Source organism: Mycteria americana, chromosome 17 (assembly GCF_035582795.1).
Source record: "Mycteria americana isolate JAX WOST 10 ecotype Jacksonville Zoo and Gardens chromosome 17, USCA_MyAme_1.0, whole genome shotgun sequence".
In the NCBI taxonomy this organism is placed as follows: Eukaryota; Metazoa; Chordata; class Aves; order Ciconiiformes; family Ciconiidae; genus Mycteria; species Mycteria americana.
Genome location: NC_134381.1, coordinates 12,528,720 through 12,544,787, shown reverse-complemented (window position 1 = coordinate 12,544,787; position 16,068 = coordinate 12,528,720). Strand labels below are relative to the sequence as shown.

The following is a 16,068-nucleotide window of genomic DNA, read 5'->3' as shown; positions in this document are numbered from 1 at the left end:
CTGGGTCTTTTCCTTTCCTTCAGACTGCTTAATATTTGGCTTTGACCACTAGAGAGCAGCTGCTCTTCTTTGCGAGAATTGAATTTCTGTCAGTTCTTTCATGCATCATGTGTTTGGAACTGTAAGTGGATCAAGTTGTTCATCTCAGCAGGGAGACTCTAAAGCCAATCCATTATACTTTTTTTTCTTTTTCATTTTTTTCTTTTGCTTCCCTGGGAGGATGGGGAGATTCTGGGACTGTCTCCCCACTGGTCTCAGTCTAAACAGATACATTTATGGTCTGAGAAACTGAAAATGTCTTCAGTGGTTTCATGATCATAAATGGCTGTTACGTCAAACTATTCTGCCAGTTTTGCTACTTAATGCGAACAGTGAGCAATTCATGCGCTGCTGAACAGACACAAAATTTACTTTGCTAAATTTAATCTATCTATATTCAACAGTGAGGAGAAACACCTTCTGTGTCATGCATTCGCCATCAGGTAATTAATCCAGTGGAAAATTTTTAAAGCTGTTTTTCCCCTCTCCTTGAACAGCTTTTTTAATCAAGTAAAACAATGCCATGAAGTTCTATGATTATTTTAGAGCTTCAGGTAGTGCGTTGTGCTTGAGTTTCCTGACAGTCATGTTGCTACCTAAACTGTTGATTCTCAGAAGTCTAGAATGAACTATTCATTAATCTTGTACTCCTAGGATCCAAACGAACATAGGCTATAGTGAAATGCCTTTCCACTTAACATTTGTGTCACAGGAGCTGGACAGCATTGAGACAGTGCCAGCAGAATCAGATTAAGTCATTTCTTTGCCCCAGTTTACCTCAGCAGTACCTGCTAGCAGTCAGACTTCCTAAACTGTTCAAGTCAGATCCCTGAAAATCAAGGTGTGTACTATTGCGTTACTGATTTACTATTTGAAATGTGAAAAACCGTCCCTCCTTCACCTTCTGCTTCTGATATGTTGCTGAAAATCTGGCAGCATGAGAACGCCCTGGGAAGTAACTTTCCTTTTAAAATAGTCAATATTAAAAAAAGAGATTTATTAAGGACTGTGATTACAATAAGTGCATCTGCTGCTGACAAGTCTCCTACACCACCGTCTGTGTTGCAAGGAATAGCAAAGAGGGGGTAGTAATTTTTTTTTATGCAACCCTTATGGATTTTTCATGTATTTCCAAATAAGTGTCATCTTCTAGTCTTAGTTGTAGTCAGAGCTTCATATTACAAGGAATAAAGCATAAGCTCGCTCTGTCAACTTGTAGTTTTTATTAAATGAAGCCCTGATGCAATGCAGTGTACTGCGCCAAAGAGTTCTTGCATATCTGATGGCTCTGAGAGTATTGTAAATTTGCACTAGCCTATGAATATCTTAGGCTGTCAGTAATTTAGTTGTGTCCATTCATTAACAAGTTACCACAAGTAGGAAATCTGTGTTACTGTTTTTCACTTAGTGGGAAATTAACTGCTTTCAGGATAGCAAGAAGTACTAAACTACAACTCTATAGCAGAACCATTTTCTTAAAGGTGAATCCATTTTTATTTCTTACACTGTGTTTGCAAGAGAATGTTTCTTGCTTTATTCATGTTGACAACTGAAAAGCCTTGGACCTAATTAAAAGAATTTCCACTAGCACCTTTACTGAACCATTTCATTATGCTGCATTGCACAGATTGCATTTTGAAACATGGTGATAGTTTAAATCTGACCTTTAAACCTGAACTGCCAGAAGTATAAAAATCTTCTTTAAAAACACTCTCAGGGTAGACTGCATGTATATGTGTCTGTTTGGATAGAAATAATCTTCATATTGAGTGGTCACAGTCTTTTTTTTTTTTTTTTTTAAAGTATTACTGCCTCTCTAGGCAGGAAACAGTCATAATTCTGCTTCTATAATCTACTTTGTTTTATGTACTAATTTATTCCCGAGTAAACATGATTTTTTTTTTCTTTCTTGTTAGTCTCTTTTAAATATGTTGTTGCTAACATTTTCTTTTTTTTAAAACTATGATATGCCTATTACAATAGTCCTGATGGAAAGAGTAAAAGTGTGCATATATAAAATAGACATTGTAGAGTATTCAATTTAGTCTTAGAAGAGAGCAAATGATCTGAAAGCTTAAGGAATTAGCAAAATACCTATCGATATTCTACTTTTATACCAAATAGGGAAGCTGAAACACAGAAAGGCTGTGACTAGCCTTCTGAACTTGTAGTTTGTTGTAAAACGAAGCATAGAGCCTTTTCTTTCTATATAGATGGCAAGTTCTTTATCTTCACATGACTGTTTAAAGAAAACCACTTATAAAAATGTTTGAGATGGATTTGGAAGTTACTCAGAGCTATAGACATCTCATTGCATTTTTAAGAACTACCTTTAAAGGGTTTACATAAGTTAACATAGGAAATAAACACGTACATCAGACTCCTTCAAACAAGGAGAGGTGTGCTGTTCAGGTTTGAAAATCTGATGAAGCTTTTACATTTAGAGAGTAACAGAGCTCTTTGAGAGACATTGTCTCAGTGAATAGGGGTGAGCTTATTTTATGGGCATGATAGCCTAAGTCCGTTATCATGTATTATGTTAATATGTGCTTATGGGCTCATTAATGCATGGATCGTTGGCATAAGCCACAGCATTCAGATTTATAAACAATGCTGGACATGCTCTTGCTTATTTCTGTTACACTAAATAACTGTAACGAAAATCCTTCTACAACAGAAGCTGCAGAAAATTTAAAGTAAAAGGAAATCTCTTTGCAACTGTTTTGGTAAACACAAGTGCGAATATAACATCTAGTTTTAAAAGAAGAAAAGGTAGTGCACAATATGGATAATGCATTTAACACCTATATAGCAAGATGAGGAGTCACTTTCCTGCCCTCCCCACATCTAAGGCTACTGAAGGAGGAAGCGAGGGATGTGCTTACAGGAGAGATAAAACTGAGGCACGCAAGAACAGTCGATCAGTGAAATCAGCCTGCCATTTGCTACTAAGGCAGGCTGGTAGCAAAACCCCGAGGCAGAAAAACTCCTCTGGTAGGATTTTGGAGATATGGATGAGGCCAGAAGAAGCTTTTGTTATGAGCTGGAGGATGAGGGAAGGTCTTGAAAGTTAATTTGAACATTTGAACAATCAGCTTATATTTTATGAGGTATTATTCATACTCTCAGAAACCACAGTTATGTTCACTGCAACAGAATCTGCTTACTCTGTAAATAATATTCCTGCAACATTTCTTGCGTAGTGTGAAGTATATAGAGCTACACCAATGGAGTTTTTCAGAGCAGCATTTGAAAAAGGAAGATTTGCTAGTTATTGATAGAATTATTTCTGTTAACTTAATAATATGGGTATTTATGGAGTAATTCATGATATTGTGCAAATCAAGATGACTAGGGATTTCCTGGCTTTCTGCTTTCCTTCTGAAATTGTGGCTCCTTCCTGTCTTCTGCGTAAGGTATCTCATCAAACTCGGGTTTTGCACATGACATGACCGCATCCTCTAAAAGCACTAGTGGAATTTCTTTCAAGAATCAGCACCCAGGTTGTTGTTTTTGTATTGCTATGTGTTGTGTGAGATCTGTCTCAAACTTACCTTGTCCTGGTTCTGTCTGCAACACCAAAAAATTGCTACTGACATAACTATTTGTTAATGATTTAACGTAACCTATAACCACTGCAGCACAGGCACAGCAAGCTTGTTGTTAATCTTTGAAAGGTTTTTTTATCTCCTTTCTCAGCTTGTGTTTGGGAAAGCAAAACGTTGTCACTAACAATAATATATAGATACACAACCTTACTTCAGTAGTTACTGAGCTCTAAGCACTAGAAAAGAGACATCAAACTAAGTCACAACCTTCTTGTGTGCATGAGAAATTCTGAAACGCAGAGAACAGTAATGGATAATTCTCTAAAACTTTAGTCCTTGGTGTACACGGAAAACAAAGAATGTTCAGGTAACCTGAATCATGGTAGTTTTAAGTCTGCCTGCATAGAAATGTGTTTAGTTGGTATTTGCTAAGTTGTGATCAGTAAGTGTCTCTGTGTAAATGGTAATGAGACCGTTAGGGCTGTGTTTGCCTAAAGTGCAGCTCTGTGAATCCTGAGGTAATTAAACACCTCCACAGTGGCAGGGAAAGGGCAATGAGGGTTAAGAGAAGAGCCATCCTGCGCACAGGTGGTTTACATCTCTTGAGAAACAGGAAGGAAAAAAACTTCAGTAGATACTGACCATTTTGAAGGACAGAATGTCGTTGTTAATTTGAGACTTTTAAAAAAACTGCAGGTTTTGTTTTCTGGATGGCATTGGGTATCGGTGGTGAGGCGCTGGCAGGGAGGCTGCAGGGCCTCTGTGAGGAGAGGCTGGGGCGGCCGGTGCAGGACACAGCTGGCACCAGCCGGTTCCAGCCGGCTCCGCAGCAGGGCCCGCCTGGCACGGCCGAGCCCGTCAGCAAAGCTGGCGGTGCCTCTGTGAAAGCGTGAGGCAGAGTGAGGGGTGAGTAAAAGTGTGAGGAGGAAGGAGGAAGAGAGGAACTGTTAGGGACTGACCGCGACCCCCATTGCCATTGCCCGGCGCCGCTCAGGAAGGAGGTAGAAGAGTCGGGAATGGAGGGGGGAAGTTGAGTGGGGAAAAAGGCGGGGGGGGGAGTGTTTTAGTTTCTGTCTTTGTTTCTCGGCGTCCAACTCTATTTTAATTGGCAATAAATTAAATGAATTTTCCTAGTCGAGTGTGTTTCACCTGTGTTGCTAATTGGTAGGTGATCTCCCTGTCTTCATCTCGGCCCACGAGCTTTTTCTTCGTGTTTTCTCCCCGAGTCCTGCTGAGGAGGGGGAGTGAGAGAGCGGCTGGGTGGGTGTCTGGGAGCTGGCCAAGGGAACCCACCATATGCATAAATAAAACTCTCAGTTTGTTATTTTCCATTAAGGCCCTGAAATACAAGGGAATATAGCCTTAAAATAAAAAAACCTTGTATTTGCGGCAAACAAATTTTTCAGACCTACAGAATTTGTTCTTAGCCTTGGTGGTGATGGATGGCCTGATTATGCAGAACAGTTTATTTATCTGATGTTTGAATTAATTTAGCTGAAATACTTTTATGGAGTCTAATCAAGAATGACACAGAACTTCATGGACTACCTTTAAAAGACTACTTAACAGCATGTTAACAGTGGATTTTAAGTAGGAGGGAAGGTTGAAATGAAGCTTTTATTTTCCTATTGGTTTCTGAATAGAATCCAATCGTATCTTAGAGAAGCAAAACAGCTTGAAAAGTAATGCTTTTAGAACTGAAAAATTCAACTCTGAATTCACAATGTCACTTTTTGTCATAACTGCTGCTGTGGTTAGCACATTTTTCATTTAGCTGTGCCCCAGTGTGTTAAGCTTTATTTGTGATATGAGTGATCTAGACCTGTTGTGTGATTTCAGGTTTCTGCACTGAAGAACAGATTGAAGAAAGTCTCTACAACCACTGGAGACGGTGTTGCAAGAGCATTTCTAAAAGCACAAGCATCTTTCTTTGGGAGCTACAGAAACGCCCTGAAAATTGAACCTGTAAGTAGGAAATTAGTAGGTATAAGATGTAAATCTGCAGCTGTGGTGGGGAAAAAAGCTAACAAGAATTCAAAGTGTAGTATAACCTAATTTTACTAAGGTCAGCATTGTGGCTCTTTGGCTGACTAGTACTGAAAACAGTGTTCCAGTCTCCAAAAAAGAAAGAGGTGCAACAAGCATCATCAATCACACAGGGAGGAGACTTCTTATGGAAAGGTGTGGGTGTTGCTTGCTTTTGAAGACAAGTTAAGTTAGAAGAGAGATGATTAAAAAGTATAAATGAATGATCATAGGAGGCTAGCACAGAGTTGACCATTTTCTCTCACTGCAAAACCTGGGTATTCATTGTATTTTTTTAAAAGGTAGTACAAGTTATACTTTTTACACAATATATGCTTAACTGTGAAACGTGCAAATTTATGGATTTGTGGAGTTTAAGAACATAATTAGTAAGGAAATTGTGGTTTTACAGAAATATGAAGAATGTCTGGAGTTGTAACTATTGATGATAAACGTTCTGTTAGGGAAATTCAATCTCTTGCTTCTGGTTCAGAGCTAATCTCTATTTAGCAACGATTAAGTGCCATCTGAGTGAGGGAAGGATTTTTCTGTACTTGATCTTGGGTTTTATTGCTTCTAGTTAGGCATCTGTTCCTGGCTTACTGCAAGTAGCTTCATGGACTTCAATACAAATCAGTCCAGCCAAATTAATGTATTTCCACATGTTTTGTGACACTCTGGTTTTTCTACTGTGTACTTAGGGAGTTCCTTTTAGAGTGTGTACATTTTGCTGATAGACAGTTAGAGACAAGATAAATAGTATGAGGAAGATTCAGGTATAATTCATGAGATACATCCCAGAAATATGGGGGATGAAGAGTACTAACTGCAGAGTGATCCACAGAATATTGCCAAAAAATACCATGTTCCCTATTTCTGAAGCAGGGGAAACTTAACACATGTGCAAGTCAAATGCAGTGATAAATCTCAATGCGGTGTTCACGGGCTCATTTGAACTACTGTTGTTTAGACCTATGGCTGCTTAACAAGAAGATCTCTGTAGAGGACAAGACATAGTTTTGTCTTAATACTTTCTTCTCTCATCTGCAAACATTTGAAGGCAGAACGGAAAATTGGTGGTAGCAATGGAGAGCTTGAATACCACTGGGAGATGCTGAGATGAGTTCTGAGTGTAAGTCGGGAGGCTAAATGAGTGGAGTGAGAATGAAGGCTTACTAGTTGAGAAAAGGTGTTGTATTTTGCATTCTCCTGCTCTGTGAAGATTAATGAAGAGATCTGGCATGCAGACAAGTAATAAATCTAATACTAATCATGATGTTAAAGGAAGAGACAAGAAATGGGACTACGGGCATAATGTTTCTTGAGGTTGAGGGTGTTTCAGTAACTAGAGTCTCTTCAGTACTATAGTTTGTCTAACTTGTTATTTTTAAAGCCAGAAGGAAAAAATAGCTCAGTCTGAGTTTTAAACAGTCCAGTTATCACCATCAAATGAGCATCATTCCAACAATTCATATTCAGGGTTTGAAAATGACTTTTGAAGTCAGCATGAGTCCTTCCAGATTTTACTGGGGGAATCCGTGTATCGTGTGTGTGGAAAAAATAAATTGTATTGACTTGTGTATGTATGTCTGGGTGTAAGTAGTAGGCTTTTAAAGCATTTAAGGTGAAATAATGGGAGGTATTTAAAACGTTGTCCATTTAAATAACAAAAATGAAACCAGCAAGGCACTCTAGCTGTAAGCCTCCTTTATCCGTGTCGGGGAGACACTGACTTCCCTTCATCCATGCAGGCTTCCTTGTTCTCCGATGCTCCTCCCAGTAGTTGCCAGGCAACTCTGGGAATATTGGTGTATCCTTTGCCTGGATGTGTGTGTGAGATTAACTAGTTAAGGGATTTCTGAAGAAAAATAAAAATTTAAATTGCTTTTCTGGAAACACCATCTGGTATTTTGAAGGCTGAATGTTAAAGATGAACAGTCGAAATCAGTTGACAATGACACACCCCTAGAAAGTGCAACTTCGAGGGACAGCTAACCTGAGGAAGTAGAAGAAATTGTTTGGTTTGCTTATCATTCCATCAAAGAAAACTTGTAAACATAATTGCACAAATATGTCATAAAATACAATTTTAATAATCGGGAAGTGGAAATTTTCAGGGCTTTCTTTCCCAAGTCCTCTTATAAATTAAAAATTTAATTTCTGATTATACATTTCAGTATGAAGATTTAGATAAAGAAAATTTGCAAGTGTTTCATCTGCTGAACATGTCAGAGTCAAATGACTTGCATTCTGTTTCCAGTTTTGCCACAGACATCCTGTGAGGTATTGGGCAGGTCATACAACTACTTTATACTTCTCTTCCGTTTTAGAATATGCCAACAGTAAATGCAGTTACAGAGAGACTCTTGGTACTGTTAGGAACATCGCGCTTAAAAATTAGTTCAAAACCCTTGGAAAACCTGATCTTAAGAAGATGCAGCAAAACTCCAAACAATAGCGTGTAATGAGTAAAACAATTAGGGAATGTACTTGCTAAGTTCACAAAAGAAAATGGGATTGTAATTTGATAACAAAGCGTCGTAACTGGCAATTAGTAAGGCATCTTGCAATTTAAAGTTGTTTCTCTGTTGTGCTGTACTTCGAATGCTGCGCTTGAAATAGTCTTCTGCACTGTCATGTAATTCCATCTTCTACACAGCAATTATGTTCATTGTTATTTCCTGTCAGCTGATTAGCTCAGTTTGCTGAGTTTGCAGATTATATACTAACAGGTGTTCAAGGTGGTCATGATACACGTCTTCTCATATAAATACGGAATGACGGGAGTTTCTTGCTGAATAGTGGAAGAATATTAGAGTGTATGCAGCAACTCTTTGATTGCTCTCCATATCAGAATCCACAAAGACCACAGTGGCTGTCATAATTTGCTTTAAAATTTTAATGTCTGTTTGGAAAAAATTATTTTGAAACTGTTACTGGTGTAACAATTGCAAATAAAACATTTCTATGTGTCTGAGAAAGAGGAAAGCCAATGGAATAAATAGCTTCTAGGAAAAGAACATTATTTTCAAATACCTCCATTGTGGATTTTTCCTCTTATCACCTTCACATGTCGTAAATATGGGGCATAAGCGATACTGAACCTGATGTGCTTCTTTGTCCCATAACTCAAGAAATATGACTGTTCTTTTAAAATCATTGATAATTAGGAAATAAATTCAAGCAGCAGCAGCTTTTTCTCATTTCATAGGTTTTGTCTCATAAGACAATTTAATTTCATAGACCATCTCATCTGATATGAGTTGACTTTTTGGAATAAATGGTGTGAAGCTATTTTTCATTATTCTGTGTAGGCCCAGAATGTGTCACAGAGCAGACTTTAAATTCACATTATACTTAAGTGTAGTAAGAGCTCTTATTGTGTTCAGAAGCTTTTACTCTAAAGATACAAGGTTATGTAATGTATATACGAACCAGTACGCTGACAATCAATGAGTTGCTGTTGCCGTAAACTGAGGCCTTCAGTATCTAGAACTTTTACATGAAAAACATATCCAGATAATACAGTATGCAAGCCTAACATAAGATTTATGTACCAAAATAACTGATTCAGTTGTGTTTCCTACTATGTATATGTGTTTTCCCTAGTTGCGTTAAGCCAGATCTTAAGTATGGAAGACTATCTGTTACATGTGATATACTTACAGTCTCCACAAACCTCTGTTGCAATACAGTAAAACACATTAGAAGCGGTGTGTTTACTCGGCTGTATTGAGGCAGATTGTTATCTTTATGAATATCACTTAAACTGTTAACAGTGACACCAATGTGAGCATTTTGTTGACTTGAATTACTTTTTTCTAAATTCCTGATTTTTTGCTGTTTGCAGAGGGAATGTTTTTATCATCTTCTAAATATTTAATTCACAAAATTAGGTCATCTTCAACAGAAATAGATGTATAATTACTACGTGTGTGTAAAGGTGGTTTGCAGTACTTAATAGTTGTGTGTATATTGGTGACGGAGGGGGGAAATGAGAGTCCCATTTTCCGCATCGAAGATGTTGCCGGTGCACTTTCTTCTGCTGACACCTAGTGGCTAGGGACAACATCTAATGGGTTTTCTTTCACAATCTTTGTTAAGAAACAAACATCCTAACACCTGTGAATAAAAGTAAGCTCATGGTGTGGGCTGCCCGAAAGCGGTAGCGTGTAGGGTATGAGACAATACGATGCACCGGTTTTAGGTTTGGGATGCTAGTACAGCGAGCCGAAGCCATCTGGGTGCTTTTTCACCTCGCTTGGGTATGATAGTTTAACAGCAGGCTCCAAGTTTGACGTACAGTCTTCTCAAATGACAAGCTTTCTGTCTGTTCTCTGGGTACGTGGGCACTCCAGTGAGCTTTGCAAAGGGAATTGTGTATGCTTAATAGAACATTTTCTAGCTTGACAGATTTGAAAAGTTTGTTTACTTGCAGTTTGCTTTAAAATCTGTATATTCTGAACAGGTATTTCTATTTCCACATCTCAGTTCTATTTGTCTGTATTTCATTGCTGTAAATACACCGTAAGGTGAACATTTCTGTGCTTGTTTTTCTTTTGCAATGCTGCTGCTTTTTGTATGGATAATTAAGAGGGGGTAATTTTAACATTCATAACCCAAAGAGATATCAGTATCTAAGTGCTCCTGCAGGTAGTTTTCTCTTTAACTTTGCTGTTTTGCATTGATAATTTCTTATGCAGGCACTGCAGAATTTGGTGTCTCTTTCACAGCACAGTATACATGGTATACTGAGGTGAGAGGTATATGTAATGCAGCATGAGCTGAAGTAGCCCGTTTTATTTCTGATACACCACTGAAGAGACATGTCTGTGCATGAGATTCTGGTGTTTGTTTGGATTTGAATCAGCATGTCCTGGTTTGTTTTTAAAAGGCTGATTCAGTTGTTATGAATTTATTAATCTAGTTATTAGGGCGATGAACTCTGCATTCTTTGTAAAATGGTTTTTTGTGTGTATTGTTGTATTACCTAAATCTAGACCTTTCTCTCATTTCTAAAATCCATGTAAACCTGACTTTGGTGGATTGTGAATATGCTAGATATTCATAATTTCCCTATTTTATAGTGGATTTATACAGTTGCAACACCTGTGAGTGTTTCCGGTATGTGCCAGTCTGTGGCAACAACATCTCTGATTTGTGGCAATGTCTCTGAGGAGGTGAAACAATTCATATAGTTGCATTACTTGTAGCAAGAACTATATTCCGTATTATTTGGCTCATACCATCTTCTTGAGGTCTGCCCAGCAAAATCTTTCATTGCTTTGCTCTCCCTGAGAGGCCCTTCTCTCTGTGAATGAACTGGTCTGCAGTAATAACAGTGCTGTGATCTCTGTCCAGTGCTAAGGGGGGTCGCTGGATACTTGTTAAGTATCAAATTTTGCACTGTTTCTAAACAAAGTAAGCCTCAAAATAGTGGGGGAAGAGGGCGAAGGGAGCTGTGATGGTATTAAAAGTGTAATTAAATTGTTTGTGAGGACATTTTGAAATCAATGTCAAAATGAAAAAAATACAGAAAAATATTACTTTATTTTTAGCATCTTATTATTGATTAATACTTTATTGAGGGATTTAAAAATTTTTTTTAATTGAAAATTTGCTTTCACTCCTGGAAAGGCTTGTCCAGTAACTTTCACTGTTTGCATATTCCTTGAAAATAGTGGTGTGCTGTTTTGTGATGTTTCCCACAAGAATGAAACTGTCTACCTCAGTCTCAAACTGAGGAAATATGTTGTTGTAGTTTAAAACATCCGCTGTTTTTCAATTACATTTAAAACATATGGAATAGTAGTTGGGAGCTTACTGAAGCTTTAAGATGCTAATAATGAAACGTAACCATTTTAAGTAACTACTGGTACTGCAGTGATTCTGATAGGGGATGGTACTTTAGTAAACTGTTATTCAATCTTATTCAGGTTTATTAGCCTGAGCAACCATTAATTGTATAACTGGATAATTTCTGATTAACTTTAATGGTTCTGAATTGATTTGGTTTAAATTTAACCTAAATATACTTTAGATGCATCCACTTAAGAGTAAACAGAAAATCTCAGAGGCAGAGTCAATGTACTTTTCTAGTTCCACGCTTTTGATGTGCTTTCATTGGTGAAGTTACTTAATTTGTGAAGTGGACAGCAATGTGTTTAAAACATTACAAAATGTCTAATCTTAATATTAAACTATTTATTGAAACTCATATATGTATTATATATTCCAGTTTTCTAATCGCTTTAGCTGAACTACACTGGATGTATGTATATGTGTTTTTATGTATACATCGCTGCCTTAGTTCTGTTGTCGTGTCAAAGCCTGATAATTTATATTTGGATTCTAAATAGAGAACACAACATACTACCATTTTTCATAATTGTAACTTTGATACAAATTTTCTCTTAATATGATGCAATTTGAGCAACAGTGGGGAAAAAAGCCATTATGAATAGGAGGAAGTAAAAAGTTAACTTTTCTTTTTCAACATAACATTCAATTCAACTTAAGGAAATAATGTAATAAGCCTTTTCAGTTTGTGGTTTTGCCATAGTTCTGGAACCATGTAGGGACATCTGAGGGAAGTGTAGGACATTATACTTTCATAAGGGGTGTATAATTAAAAAAAGGTGTTGAAGTTTTTTTTTTTTTCTTGAAAAAAGTGAAAAACTTCCCTGCCTTCGTGCAGCAGTGTAAAGACATTTCTGGAGAATCATTTTATCCCCTTGTTCTCTTTTGACAGTTTCTATTATCCGTTCTAATAAAGATAGCACTCGTTTGATTATCCATGCTGTAGCCATATGCCTATGCTGCTGTCTGTCCATACCTTCTGGAGACACTGGCACTGACCACTGCGCTCTCCTGCGGGGTTAGCTGGCCATCGCATCCTTCAGTGTCTGCAGGGGACGCAGCCTACCTGACCCCACCTACATCAAGTACCAACGGCAGCACTCAGTCTGTGAGGAGGAAGCACGAGAATGCTCTCCAGTTCTTTTTTCCAACATTGTATTGATGTAAAGATCTTGCAATGCAATATACTTAAGATGTGTTGCTGCCTTCTGTATTGTTAGTAGATACGAGTTTTGATTCCAACCCTGTTATGAATACCTTCCTCAGAATTGGAGCCGCTGTATTATCAATATCATCGTATGGATCTTTCCATACACTTGATTGTGCTATACTGCTGAGATACTGCACAACTGAATTCTAGAAACTTTAATGTTTCTGAGTAATTATTCTAAATTTTAAACTTGGGACATGGGATCGCTTTCAAATGAGATGTAAAAGTTCCCCAAAATTTTTTAGGAAATGAGGTGCAACTTCGCAGTTAAAAGGCATTTTTAAAAGGCATGCACCTGCATTCTGGACAGGACACAGCTTGACAAGCATCCATTAAAAATTAATGTCGTACTTTCCTGTATTTGTTGTAACCTCTTGCTAGAGAATCTGCCTTAACAGCTGTTACTCTCCTTGGTATCAATACACTGGTGCAGCCACTGAATTGCTATCTTACTTTGACAAAAGTAAATATTTTTTCACAAATCCACTTGCACGGTTGCAATTTCCTACTATCCCAGGATATTATGTTTAACGTCTCATCAATCTTGGTAGAGTTGTTCCTTGTGAGCTCTGAATGGTTTCTTATTATCCAGGGTACTGTAGCTAACTATAACGAACTAAAGTATTGATGTTGCTCTGGCAGCGTCTATTTGCTGGCTGAGAACTGTGTGCACTTTATAAGAAAGCTGTTGCGCCTTACCTCTGTTTAAAGTCACAGCCAAGGAAGGTAAAGTTAAGATTAGTCCCATAGATATTTAGGTCTCCTACAACAGTGGGAGTTTCAAAGTGTTTTAAGAGGACAGTTTACTTATCCATTTTAGGTTTTTACACCACTAAGGATTTTTGCTTTATGGATTCGTAATACCATGATACCAGTAACACAAATTGATACATTTCTCAGGAAGACGTTAAAGCAGCAGTGTGATGGCATGACATAAGGCCATTGTGTTAATTATTTTATATCAACCCCTTGCCCAGACTAACACTATAAACAATTCCAGATTCATGAGATCTGAGTGGGACAGAAGGCAGAAGAGTAGATGATGTGTGGTGCAGAGTAAAAAAGCAAATGCCAGATGAGTCCAAAAGGAAATTTTGTTGGAATATGTGTGCAGTAACATAAAAAAAGTGCGTGTTACATACTGGTGCATAATTCATTTTGAAAAGGCTTTGTAGCATTCAGTGCTTTATCTGCTATGAAGTATGATTGTTGCCATGGTGAATTATTTTTTTAAGTTATTCAGTGGAAGAGTAAATAGTTGTTTCCAACTCCCAGTAATTGCCACATCCCAGTTACTTCCTCTACATAACCATCTTTTGCATAGCTTTGTTTTTTTTTCCCCACATGCATATTTTAAAGCTATACATTGTATACAGAGTAGATCCTTCCCTTTCACCAGAGTTGTCTCGATAGGTCAGGGTTTTGGGAGTGTTTGCCCATATATAGAAAAAAATGAAGAAGGAAGATCACTTGTATTACATGTGTACAAACTTGTTAAAAAAACCCCCAAACTGTAGGAGAAACAATGAGCAGAAGCATATAAAATGAAGCTTTTTGTTTTACTTGCGATTTTGTTGTGCTTCTTTTAAAGTTAGTGCTGATGTATATTTAGTAGGAATTTTCTCCCACCTATCTTTACTTTTTTCCTGTTCAGTTGCTATTAACTCTCAAATATATGCCTGTATAGACAGTCCATTAGTGCCTAAATGATGGTAATTTCTAAATCTCATCCTGATGACTTTACTAACAGATAGGAGTAGGCAATGACAGTGGCATTGACAGTGTGTAAAACCTGATGTTTGTATGATAAAAATGGAGATTAATTGAATTTCTGTATATTCTGGAACTGAAACTTAAGACTTTTTTGTCCTAGTGTGAAGATCTGTGTTTTGTGGCATTTTGAAGACCCTAGTTTTTGACAATCTCACTTAGAAGCTACCTGTAACTATTGTTATGTTTTACTATTTATGGAAAGTGTTCTAGAAGACATACTACCCAGAATTCAAAATCACTGACTGAAAGAGATCTATTGGGGAAAGACAGTTTGTTTGTTTGCTTGTTTTCTGTGTGGTTTTTGTTTTCATTTCAGTCCTGTTGCTGTGGTTTGTCTCAGAGCGTTACTGTTCCTACAGACAAGTTTCAGCCTTTGCTTTTGCTGTTTTAAACCTTAAAAATGGCTCTTTTTCTAACAAGCATTTACTGTTCTTCAGAATGCATTTAATATTCTACATCTGAGTCTGTTGAGATATACATATGTTAATGAAACTGAAAAGGCATTCTCTTTAATCTCTTATAGCAGTCTGTTATGTAGTAAATAGAATTGTTTTTGTAATTTCCAAACTGTTATAAGATACTGTGTTGTATAATTCTGTATGCAACACTAGGGGGGGAAACTAAGATTCTGAAGGAAAGGTAATAAAAAATATTTGAGAAAGTTAGCATGAACCTCTGCTGAATATGGCATTTCTGCTGTAAAAGATACAAACTTTCCTGTCCATCATATGTGTTAAAGTAAACAAACAAACAAAACAAAACAAAAAACAAAACCAAACCAAAACACCAACAGCAGCACCACCACCAAAAACCCCAAAACAAACAGAAAACAAACAAACAAAATCCCCCCCCAACAGCATGAGGATGGTTTTGTACTTCAGTCTAGAAACATGGCCCAAAGTAAGGGATCGTGCACGCTGCATCTTGTAGTGCACTAGCAGCAATAACAGATGAAATGTTAAGTTCCTTTGAATGTGGTTTTCAGAATGCTGATGTTCACAGGACTGCTCTGGACATTATTAATGTTTGCCTCTTTCATGCTGACATTTAAGTTTTGGGAGTATCTTGGTTTGTTGGAAGCTGTGAGCAAGCTGGAGAGAAGTATCTTGTGTTTCGTTCTATAAGTTACTTTGCAGCCTCCATAGAAATCGTATGTTCAGCCATCAGACTAGATGGGGTCACTCTGTGCGTCTGCTGTACTGGTGCTGCAGAAATAAAAGTAGCTTTGTTCAAAAGCCTCTAAATCTTCCTATTACCAGGGAAGGTTGTACAGTGAGGAGCAGCTCCGTGATACTGCAGCTTTACTGTGGAAGGATTTGTACATTCAACTGGTAAATTATTCGTCTGTGCCTTTCACACCTGATTCTCTGTTTTTTGTGCTATTTCGTACACTTGTTTTTATTTCTTCTCAATTTGTTTCAAGCCTTTGTCTGTGTGTTTTAGACTGACTCTTGCCTGTGTTTTTATTGTGTTTTCTCCTGGTACTTTACTTATAATTGAGAGTGCACAGCCTCAGCAAGCAATGAAGCAGCGTACAAACACTGCCATGCAGGAAAAGTTGAAGATATTTCCTGAACTAATAAAGCGCAGGGGACTTAGAGTAGAACAATGAAG

The 16,068-nt window shown here is 37.5% G+C and overlaps 1 protein-coding gene across 5 annotated transcripts in view; it reads left to right on the top strand.

Annotated features, from left to right (window-relative positions):
- Positions 1-16,068, top strand: part of DENND1A (DENN domain containing 1A) — a 218,184-nt gene that overhangs the window by 130,717 nt on the left and 71,399 nt on the right. For all 5 annotated transcript variants that reach the window (XR_012778177.1, XM_075519367.1, XM_075519366.1 and 2 more), the window contains exon 13: positions 5,427-5,552. Coding sequence is in view for 4 of the 5 variants with exons in the window: in XM_075519367.1 (XP_075375482.1) it covers positions 5,427-5,552 (126 nt within the window). In the remaining variant the exon portion in view is untranslated. The remainder of the gene's footprint in view (positions 1-5,426; positions 5,553-16,068) is intronic.